This window comes from Humulus lupulus, chromosome 8, assembly GCF_963169125.1.
Source record: "Humulus lupulus chromosome 8, drHumLupu1.1, whole genome shotgun sequence".
Taxonomy (NCBI): domain Eukaryota; kingdom Viridiplantae; phylum Streptophyta; class Magnoliopsida; order Rosales; family Cannabaceae; genus Humulus; species Humulus lupulus.
The window spans coordinates 74,909,213-74,920,329 of record NC_084800.1 but is presented as its reverse complement, the minus strand read 5'-3'; the positions used below and the strand labels follow the sequence as shown (position 1 = coordinate 74,920,329).

Below are 11,117 nucleotides of genomic sequence, written 5' to 3'. Positions count from 1 at the left end.
TATATATATATATATATATATGCTGTTTTGGCATTGAGTTGGAGTTGGCCTAAGGCTATGTAAACCTAAGAAAGCAAATGTATTAGACATTATCATATATTGAAATAATATTTGGGAGATAGTTTCACTTTGCCATGAAATTGGCTTGAACTTTGCTCCCTCTCACTTAACTTAAGATGCATGTGGATGCAGCCAGACGTAATTGAGATTAGAGAGCATCAGATGGTTTCCTCTTGGCCTGCCTAACTTAGAAAATAATTGTTTATTTTACTCCTAAGGAAGCAGAGCCTTTGACTCTTTCTCTAAGTCTAGATTGGTTTTTTTAATATGGATTTTAATATTTCAATGATCGAAAGTGATACTGAGGTTGTTGTGAATTTTGTTTCGTTGCAATGAAGAGTTATTAATATGGTTATTAAGAACCCATTTCCTATATAACTTAGATATTAATTAAAAACCTCGATTAAATTATACTTTTTATTGGGTTCTAATCTCATATCAATGTGATAAATTAATAATTTATTAAATTTATAAGATAATAATACTTTAGAAAAATACATACGTATCATTTGATATATAAATTAATAATCTCACTATGAAAATAATTTTAGTTTCTTACAGATATTGATGAATCATTATTTCTGTTTATAATTTATACATTGCATACAATGCATATATATTCATGAATTTGATATGGTATTGCTGAGTTTAGTAATTCATTCATCAATTTTCGACATGTAGGTACATAAACTCAATATATTTTCATAATTATTTCTTTGATAAATTAAAATTTTATTAACTAATACATAAAATAATAATTTTATCAATAAAATAATATTTGGATTAAATAATAAATTTTGATAGTCCCTCCAATTTTGAGTGTGTTGCTGTGTTATATTGGGCCGAATCCGACACTAACGAAATGCAAGCCCAATTTTTACACATTAAAATGGTCAAATGACTGATAAACCCTTGTCAAATATCTTTATTTACAGCCTTGCCATTCGTTTCACACAATCCAAAGTAAAGAGCCTAAAGACTACTGAGAGTTCGTATTGTTCTGCTGAACACACCATACGGCACAAACCGCCGACCTCAGTCTCAACTTTCAAGAGCTCGTTCTCTCTCTCTCTCTCTGATTACCATGGTGAAAGGTGAAGATATAGAGAGAAGGAAGAAGAACAAAGCCAATCGAAAGAAGCTGAATCGCAAGGATTCGTCTAACTCCGTTTCTGCACGCGTCGCCGCCATCATCGCCTCCAAGAAGCGCCGCAAGTCCGGTAAACGCAGTCAATGCCAGGTACTTTTTCCAAGCTCCATGTCCTTTATTTTTTCTGCTTCTTCGTTTTATCTGATTTTATTATTTATATTATACTTATCTGTGTGGAAGTTTCTTCCTATTGTGATGAAATTGATATAATGTGGTTCTTTGCTGTTGATTTTCCTGAAAGAGCAGTATTATTATTTATTACATCTTTTTCCCTGTTGTGAATATGATTTATGTTATTCTCGGTTATTTACACATGTACATATTTACATTTCAATCGAGTGTTAGTTGCTTCTCGTTTTCTTGTCATTTTTTCACATCGGTTAGTGTGTAACAATTTTCAGTTCTTGCCAATGGATCCTTATTTAACAATCTTTAGTTAAAGAATTTAATATTGTAGGGTCCTAATTTTACTTCTATCACAATATCATTACATAATATTCTCAATGATTTTTAGGATCAACCTTTCATTTGCATAAAATTGCTCTAATAATTTATTCCATGAAATTACAGGGGATGTGTTTTAGTCCTCCTACCCTCGATGAACCTTCCCAAGACAAGCATGGTAAAAAGAATCGAGACAGAAAGGGAAGCAATAAAGATATGTCTTACAAAACCGATAACAAGGTTTCTTCAAAGGAATATAAGGATGCTTCTCGTAAACCAGCTCTTAGTAAGAAGAAGAAGGATGCGAGTGTAAATGATTTAAATGGGAAAGTTGAAGCTGCAAATTCAAAGACTCGACTTAATGGAAATGGTAGTGTTCATGATCACCAAAGAAAGGCCTCTTCCGGTTGTCCTTCTAAGTATCACATTATGTGCTTGAATGAAATAGAGAGTGCATTGCGTCAGGATGGCACCAACATCATTGACGAGGATAAACCTTTCTTTGCTAGTACTTGGGGAATTGAGTTTTGGAAATGTTATTCAGCTGGTAAAGATGTACTAGAGACAAGTGGAGCTTCTTCAACCGTAGAGAAAATTGCGTGGATTGTTAGCAGTGCTGCAGACACCATTTCTAAGAAGGACGAAGAAGGTCTATCGTATGCCAGCCCTTTTCTCTTGTTTCTTGTGCCATCCCAAGAGAAAGCCACGAAGGTTTGTGCCATATGTTGTGTCTTTCACTCAGCAGTTTGGGACACTTTTGATTTCAAAAGTATATTCTTTTTACCTTTATTTGAAGTCCATAGGGTGGTTAAACTTGCTTAATATATTCTATACTCAATGCAAACTTGTTTGTGTCTGATAGTAGGTGCTATGGTCTGTTTCTTTTTGGTGAAAAATAACCATTTGTTTATCTTAATAGTTTGTGATGTTAGTTTTTTTATTAACTATTTTCTCTTCTTTCCTGATCATCACTCATCAGGTGCGCTCAGTGTGTAAACCTTTGAAAGTTCATGGAATACATACAGTGAGTATCCATCCTGGTGCTTCCTTAGATCACCAGATCCAAGGGTAGGTACATATTGACTATAGATGTTCTGCATTCAATTATTTTAGGCGATTCCAGACGAGGTTGTCAGTTGATCAGGAAATTTTAGTGTTAATTCACATTTTGTGAATGGTGAATTTTGTTAGTGTACCTTTGCATTTATTTAGGTAAAAAATTATGATTCTTTCCTGGGACATTTTTGCATAAATTCATGTGCCTTTCTTTCTGTATGTATCTGCATGATGAATTACTAGTCGTGCTTACTCTCTAGTGTAACTCAACCATATTTTGTTTAATTTATTTCTCATTTCTCATCTACAGTTTGAAGAATTGCGAGCCTGAGTTTCTAATTTCAACCCCTGAGAGACTTTTGGAGCTTATTTCTTTGAAGGCTGTTGATATTTCTGGGGTCTCTTTACTGGTAATATTCGGTGTATTTATTCTGCAATATTGGATGAAAATATAGTCATCTACATCCTCGTACTCTTTTCTTGTTTCAACTCTAATATTACGGAAGTGCTTATAATACAAAGGTAGTGAATAAAAACATGTTAGTTTTTTCATAGTATTATCATTGCTTGAAACTTGTATATCATAGTCAATTCTTAATTATTAGAATCGCTTAATTTTGAGTTGATGATTAGACCACACGTTAGTTTCTAAACATCAATTCAGAATATATTAGGGATATAATACTTTAGATGACTCGCTGAGACACCTTTTTCATCTTTGGATTAGATTTTCTTTAAATATTTTAAGTGGTTTTATAACTCTTTTCTCTGCTCTTATTTCTGATCATTTTTCTCACCTTTATGTGAAAATAGCTTAATTACTGTACATTTAGCATTTTAAATAAACTGAAAGAACACATTAATAATCATAAAATAAAGTGGAAATGTAAAATTTCTGAGATTACACCTTTTTGTTTAAATTATAACATAATTACATTAATGGATATGTGAATTCAAATATTTTTGGAAATGAAAGTCATTATTTTCCACTAATTTATTGGTGATATTGTTCATGAAGGGTAAGTTGTGCTTCAACAGATATAAACTAGTATATTCAGATACTTATACATCCATACAGTAAAGACTTTAGACAAGTATTTGATTGGAGAAGAATTTAACGGACTTTTGTATTGCTTATAATTTTGTGATTTAAGTGCATGGACATAGTACAATTCATTTACTCTTTTCCCATCACATTGGTATTAGATTAGTTTGATAAGATATATTTTAAGCATATATCTCTGTTTGTCATTTTGTGAGTTATGAGAGTTCACTACTTGATTATATTCATTTTAAACTCCATCAGGTTGGAACATGAAAGGCCATTGTAACTAACAATTATTATTTTTATTTAAAATAGGTTATTGATGGACTGGAAGCTCATTGCAGAAACGGTTATGTTGATAGTATTGCAGCTATTACAAAATCTTTATCCGGGAACACTCGCCGCTTGGTTTTCAATGATTGTGTTAGTTCTTCACATGCCTCTATTTTGCAAAAGCTTATAACAGGACCGGTTCATAGATTATCTCTAAATGATTCTCGTACAGTGCATGCCTTATCCAGTCTGCAGAAGAAAAACAAGCTAAGGTATGAGTAACTAACTGTAATAACTGACTCTCCGTACAAGAGCATCATTGTAATTAAAATTGTTTTTTTTTTCGCAATTATAATTTTAATTGTTTTATTGCAATTAATGTGATTATTATTGTAATTTAAATTAATGGATGAAATGACTTTTTAGGGCTTTATGGTTTAGCTTCTAGGCAGTTATTTATAAGGCTATTGTGGTAATTAAACCAAAGGAAGTTACCTGATCAGATTTTGTATGATGTAGAGAGAATATTTATTTCTATTTTTTTGTTCTTTCTGATAGTTAAATAATGAGTGAGAGAGAAAAACTCACAGAGAAGAAAGTGGAGGAAAGGAAAAGGAAATCACGATTTTGGTAAGCCTTTGAATTGCTCTTGATTCTAAGTTTCTATCTACCATTGTTGTTGTATCTTCATCCTTGAATGATTAGTATTATTGTGATTTTATGAATTGGAGAAAGAAAGTTTTGAGAATTTTTGGGGTTAAATTGAGGAAGATGAATGTTGGTTTTGTTATTTTAATGGTTGTAAATTATTATTAGAAAGATTGTAATTTGAGGATATGTGGGCTTTGATGGGATAAATTACTATAAAGGATTGATGTTGTAATGAGAGTTTTCAAAAGAAATTTTTGGGTATTAACATGCTGGAGACTGGCTAGAATGGACTGTTAGCATCAACTACGATTCAATAGATGTTGAATTGTAGCCCGGAGGGTTAAGGCTGGGCTTGGTAGAACCCAACAATAATATATATATATATATATATATTAATCAAAGAGCCCAGATGATGCTCTTGGTGTCCCCCTGGCTCTTTTGACCTAACAGTAGCTAATCCATTCTAGCCATTCTTCATCATGTTAATACCCTAAAATTTCTTGTGAAAACTCCCATTACCATCAATCCTTTATACTAATTTATCCCATCAAAGCCCAAGACATATCTTCAAATTACAATCTATCTAATAATAATTTCCTACCATTAAAATAACAAAATCAAACATTCATCTTCCTCAATTTAACCACAAAATTTCTCAAAACTTTCTGTCTCCAATTCATAAAATCACAATAATACTAATCGCTCACGGATGAAGATAGAAACTTAGAATCAAAGAGCAATTCAAAGGCCTACCTAAGCTCTTGATTTTCCTTTTTCTCTATAAGTTTTTATCTTTCTGATAGTTGAATAATGAGTGACAGACTATAAAGCCCTAAAAAGTCCTTTCATCCATCAATTATAAATCTAACCCCCTAAGTGATAATAATTGGACAATCCCCTGAATTATCTAATAATTAAATCCTATGAGCACTACCAGTACACATGATAATCACATTAATTGCGATAAAACAATTAAAATTACAACAATGCCCTTGTACAGAGAGTCGGATGTTACACAAACTCTAGAATTGCATCCATCATTTCTACATTCGATTCCAGTGTTGTTGAGTGAATAACTAAGAACAGAAAACTAAATTGTTTGCTCCTTGTTGTCAATTATGAATGAATAAAATGTTGATTTTGAAATCAAAAGATTATAGCATTCACCGTTCTGAGAGCTTTTTGTTGCAGAAATCTACTGCATATTGGTGTATTTTTTTTTTTTTGAGACTGATGTTTTTTTTTTATCTTGGTCACTTGTCCAGTGTTGAAATTGATGAGATGGAATGATGCCAACGGTCACCTGAATTGCCATGGTCGAAATGCTTTCATCTGATTTAGCAGAGTGCCAATTTGTTATTATTGTACTCAATTTTGTTTTCTGGATGGACAGAGTTTTGTTCAAATGCACAAGGATGGCACGTTACACTGTGTCTATGGCAGAGTATCGCAGTGTTAAAATATGTCTTGGGGGCACCATATACGATAACCACAAGTTAAAAAAACAGCTCAAATGATGTAATCGGGCATAGTCACAATTTTGTTTTGTTTTTAAGCATATAATTATTTTTCTATTATAAAATCATCTCTTTGGTGCTATGAAGATTTTTATATTATTTAACTTTTGATTGGCTACTCAGGGTTGATAAGTGAGCAACATACCAAAAGGTAGTACGTGGTCAAATGACCTATTTTCTTGAAAATAAACCCGCATTAAGCATGCGTGGTAGAGGAACAAATGAGAGGAATGAGGGGTGAGGAGAGTTATTGGATGGATTTGAAGTTATGTAGTTGTTTGGTAATAATGATTTTAGAATTGAAGAATAATTGACAAATTTTAGTTTTAAACTAATTTGATTTACATTTATAAATTTACTTATACATTTAAAAAAATAATAATTACAAAATCATCTGAACCTAATAGTTACACAAATAAAAAATGCATACAGTTTCACACGAGTTAAGGCTTTTGATCAAGTGGGCTTTTTTTCATCTCGGGCTGGGAAGCATGATTGTTCGATGTGTTTGGGGGGGAAGAGAAATATAATGTCAAAAAACATCGAAGATGAGATTTGGACGACGTGGGTAGGGAGATGTTCGACAATGTAGGTGAAGATGAGTTGTTGGGTTTGGTGCACCATAGATGAGTTTTGGATGGTGTGGGTGAAGAAATCTTCAATAGTGTAGGCGAAGATGAGGTGGTGGGTTTAAAGTTGGATCTTGGCTTCTCCCAATGACAGATCATGGATGGCGGTGTGTCTAACAACCAGCTTTTTGGGCTGCGGTTGTCAACGATTGATAGCTCTTGTGGTGCGCCATGTGTGGTCAAGCGGCGAACTATGGGCGATCGTCTATGCCCTTTGGTGTTTACATGGCTGCATTGAGAAAAGGATAAATATCATCACCATTAATATATATTTTTAAATATTATTTTGATTTATCGTATTAGAAAATTCTATGGTACATCTCCTATTTTTGGGTGAATGTTTTTTTTTTTTTTTTTTTTATCTAGTTGATTTTCGAAGAATTTTTTTTACGAGTTATTTAGAACATTTTATACAATTTTGAGAAATTCTAAATAATTTTTAGTGTGAAAACATATGGTTCTAATTGGTTATTTTTCACACATAAAAATAAATAATCATGCATGCAACAAACTATTTAAACATTATTCTTAGTTATGTAAATTATTAAGAATTATCTAAAAATTTATAAAATACTATAAATAATTACAATATATACATAATCATATAAAAAAATATAGTGATAACCATCCTGCCAAAAATCCAAACAAACACAGTGCACCGTGCACCTCCTTTTTGGGGTGCAATATAGCACCATCCTAAAATAATTTGTTTTTTTTTTAATTTTACAATGATTTTCTTATAATAATTACACAAAAAGACAAAAATCTAGTGACAAATTCCATGTCAGATGATATAGTGGAGGGAATACCATCAAGATTGACCTTACTCTTTGTTTGGTGAGAAGAATGGATTGTAGATAAGTTGTGGAAAGAAGAAAGAAGACGATAGATTGGGTGCTAATTAAAAGTTGTTTGGTAAATTAGAATAAAGGAAACGGGTATTAGAAAAGAAAAAAATTTATAAATAATTATTAGCATATTTACTATTACTTTTATTTTTATTGTTTATTTTCAAGAGTAAAAAAGAAAAATACATACAAAATTTATGGTTGTGTTTGGCAAAATTTTTGTTTTTTGTTTTTAAAAATAATAAATGCTTTTGATAATTTTTATTTTTATTTTTTATTTAACAATATAAAATGAGTTGTTGATTTAAAGAAGAGAAGAAAAAAAATGAAAAGTCGAAAACAGTTTAAAAAAAATTTGAAAATCTATTTTCAAAATTTAATGAATTTTAATTAAATTTTTAAAAAATAATAAATAAAAATAGAATTAATTTTATATTTAATTGTCAAATTTTTAATTAAATAAATAAAAAATTATTTTTTTAAGTGTTATCAAATAACACTTGTATTTCTCTTTCTCAAAATGGAAAGAAAATATTTGGTGGGCCCAAATGAATTGGCCACACTTTTCACTTTTTCCTTCCTACTAAACAAATCAAGTCAAGTTAGGCTATACCCAAGTCTAGAGCAATTGTAAAAAATTAATTAAAATTAAAATTTTATAAGTTTTCAAATACAATTTTATTGAGACTCAAAAATGTAATAATAAACCTAGAGATTCATGCACTAATTATTTTTAGTTATTAATAATATAAGAAAAATCTTTTAAATATATATTATTAATTTATATGTGTTCTAATATAAAATATAGGAAATTTCTAGGGTGCACCCTATGTTTTTGGAAGCATCGGAGCACCCTTTTCTTATTTTCAATATTGAAATGATTTTCGGCCTAAATATTTTTTATGATCGTGTACATTGTAATTATTTAGAGTATTTTGCAAATTTTAAGGAAATTTTGAATAATTTACAATACTGAAATTATAGTTCAAACAGTTTATCTTCCACGCACATAAAAAAAAAACAGTTACGAGTGCAACTAACTATTTGAACATTGTTTTCGACACTGTAAATTATTCAGAACTTCCCGAAAATTTAGAGGATACTCTAAATAATTATAATATACATGATTATAAAAAAAAATTCGCCGAAAATCATACCGGTATCAAAAAACAGAAGACGGTGCACCGGTATACTCATTTTTAGGGGGTGCACCCTAGAAGTACCCTAAATTATAATCTAATTTAAATAACTTAATTTGACACAATATTTTTAATTTAAATATTTGTTTATGTATTTAATAATAGGAAATTTAATTATATAGTTCAAAAAGTTATAAAATAAAATCTTATAAAATAGCATTCAAACATTAAAAAGTTCATAATACTAAAAATTAAAATAATTACTAAAATATTATTAGGATTTGATAAAATAATATAATAATAAAGAGGATATTCTATTTTTGTAAGAGAATATATTTTTAATGTGATATTTGGTATAATAATTTGAGATAGAAACACAATAGTGTAAAAATTACACTATTTTTTGTGTAAAAGTAACACTAATATTAAGATGTGGTTGGAGTTGGTCATAAAAGATAATACATTAGTGCTCTCATTTTTCTTTATCTTTCCTATTTGATTGTAATTCTCTCATCCCTTCTTATCTTCTCTCATTTCTATCAAAATTGTAATTGTCTTTGTCATGTTCAGCATTGTATTTATGTCTCCAAATTTTAAGTCTTTCACAAATTAGAGATGATTATACTTCAATTTAGGTGAAATAGAGATTATTTTTGCATTAATTTTCTTCTCCTGATTACTTCAGTAGAGTACTTTCACTAATGCGTGAATTATATTTTTGTTTTGTAATAATTAAAATTAGCAATCAAATGTCAAAATGAAAGCTTGAAGATAAAAAAAAAATAGTCAAATCGTTTGGAATTTCTGTTCTAGAACTTTAGTTCAATCAAGATTAATTAGAGAGACTGTAAAACGATTATACCCGTCTAATACTAATCTAATAATTATTTATTAGGAACACAATTTTTCTTATTTAAGTTACATGACATCCTTTGAACTTGAACCATAGTGTAACCCACAAAGTTTAAGCTTTATAGATAAGAATAACAGTAACTAGCAATGAATAATGATTAACCTTTACTATCAATAAGATGAGCTTATAAAATCAAGTCAGTCAAATTTCTTGACAGAGAAGTAAAAGATTAGCTTATATAAATTTGACTGTCCCCTAAACAGGTTGGTCCCAATCCCAATCCCAATCACGATCGTTGTTGTTGTGTCATTAATGAATTCCAATAATAAATTCTCAAATCATTGTCGAATTAAAGGGTATTTCAATTCTCTTTTATCAACCCCTGAAACTGGGCACAACATTAAAAAGAGTTCATTAATGTTTAGCCATGAGTCTACACACCATTAATAATTTGATTAAAACAGAGAAGAAAAACGAGCAAGAAAGGACGCTGTTTTGTATTAAAATTTCAATTCCGCGTGTTTGGATGGCGAGAAAATTTGTTCCTCAGTGGCTACATAGATTGTGCAGTTCTGGGGAGACCTCTCACCTATCAAAGGGTGGCCACAACTCCCTGCCCACACGCCTTATTTTGGCTGTTAAGCTGTACTTTCACATCGATAAATTTGCTTTAAATAAAATTGGTCCAGCCAAATATTTTACTTTTGGGACCAATTCCAGCCAAATTTATTAAAATATGTAATAGGAATTTTGGAGTGTATTAGAGAAAGACACTTGGTAGGAGGGAATGGACATTGATTAAACCCAAGATTTAGAGATTTTGGAAAAATGAAATGCATAATAACACTAGTTTGAGTTTCTCTCAAATTGTTGGTGATTAGTTCATGAAGTTGTCATTGTTGCTTCTTCTCACTCACACAAAATAAGCTTTGTCGGCAGGACACCCTCCTTTAAATTGGGTTGCGTGTTTCTCAAACAATCCTGGTCTTTCTAGGAAAAAAAATAAACAAGAAAGACAATAAATGTACCTACTTTATATATGTACGTGGAAAAATATTAAAAGAGTCTCTGGAATGACTCGTTAAAAATTAAAAGAAAATAAATAAAATGATATTATATTTGTATGTTTTTGTCAGAATTGCACTCCTAAAGTCTTTCGAATTTTTGTAATACAAATTTGAGCATGTAAAAAATTATGCATGGATTTAATCAAATATTGTATGTTTTAGAAATTGTTTGCTGGGGCGTGGGCCAACCAGATGTTGAAATGGCTTGGAAGAACAGCCAGCCATTATTATTAGGTATAATGACTGAAGTTGAAAGCGGCATTCCAGCAATATCACAATCTAAGGTGACATTTAGTTAAAGGGAATGAAAAATGAGGAATAAGAATAAGAATGTGAAAATGAATAGAATAAAAATTGGAAAAATTATACACAGTACTGTAAATTT

At 30.5% G+C, this 11,117-nt stretch overlaps 1 protein-coding gene across 1 annotated transcript; it reads left to right on the top strand.

The window, feature by feature from the left end:
• The first annotated feature begins 1,040 nt into the window (after nt 1-1,040).
• On the top strand, nt 1,041-6,278 carry LOC133797828 (uncharacterized). Its single transcript, XM_062235904.1, has 6 exons — nt 1,041-1,300; nt 1,781-2,365; nt 2,634-2,722; nt 3,021-3,120; nt 4,071-4,300; nt 5,945-6,278. Exons 1-6 carry the CDS (start codon nt 1,145-1,147, stop codon nt 5,967-5,969), a joined length of 1,185 nt encoding a protein of 394 aa, XP_062091888.1. The 5' UTR covers nt 1,041-1,144; the 3' UTR covers nt 5,970-6,278.
• Nucleotides 6,279-11,117: the final 4,839 nt, after the last annotated feature.

What these genes read in the sequence shown, in the direction of transcription:
- LOC133797828 (XM_062235904.1), top strand. Translation starts at nt 1,145, where the DNA reads ATGGTGAAAGGTGAAGATATAGAGAGAAGGAAGAAGAACAAAGCCAAT. An exon ending in GTAAACGCAGTCAATGCCAG is followed by an intron (nt 1,301 to 1,780) that starts GTACTTTTTCCA and finishes ATGAAATTACAG; the next exon opens with GGGATGTGTTTTAGTCCTCC. An exon ending in TTAGATCACCAGATCCAAGG is followed by an intron (nt 2,723 to 3,020) that starts GTAGGTACATAT and finishes TCTCATCTACAG; the next exon opens with TTTGAAGAATTGCGAGCCTG.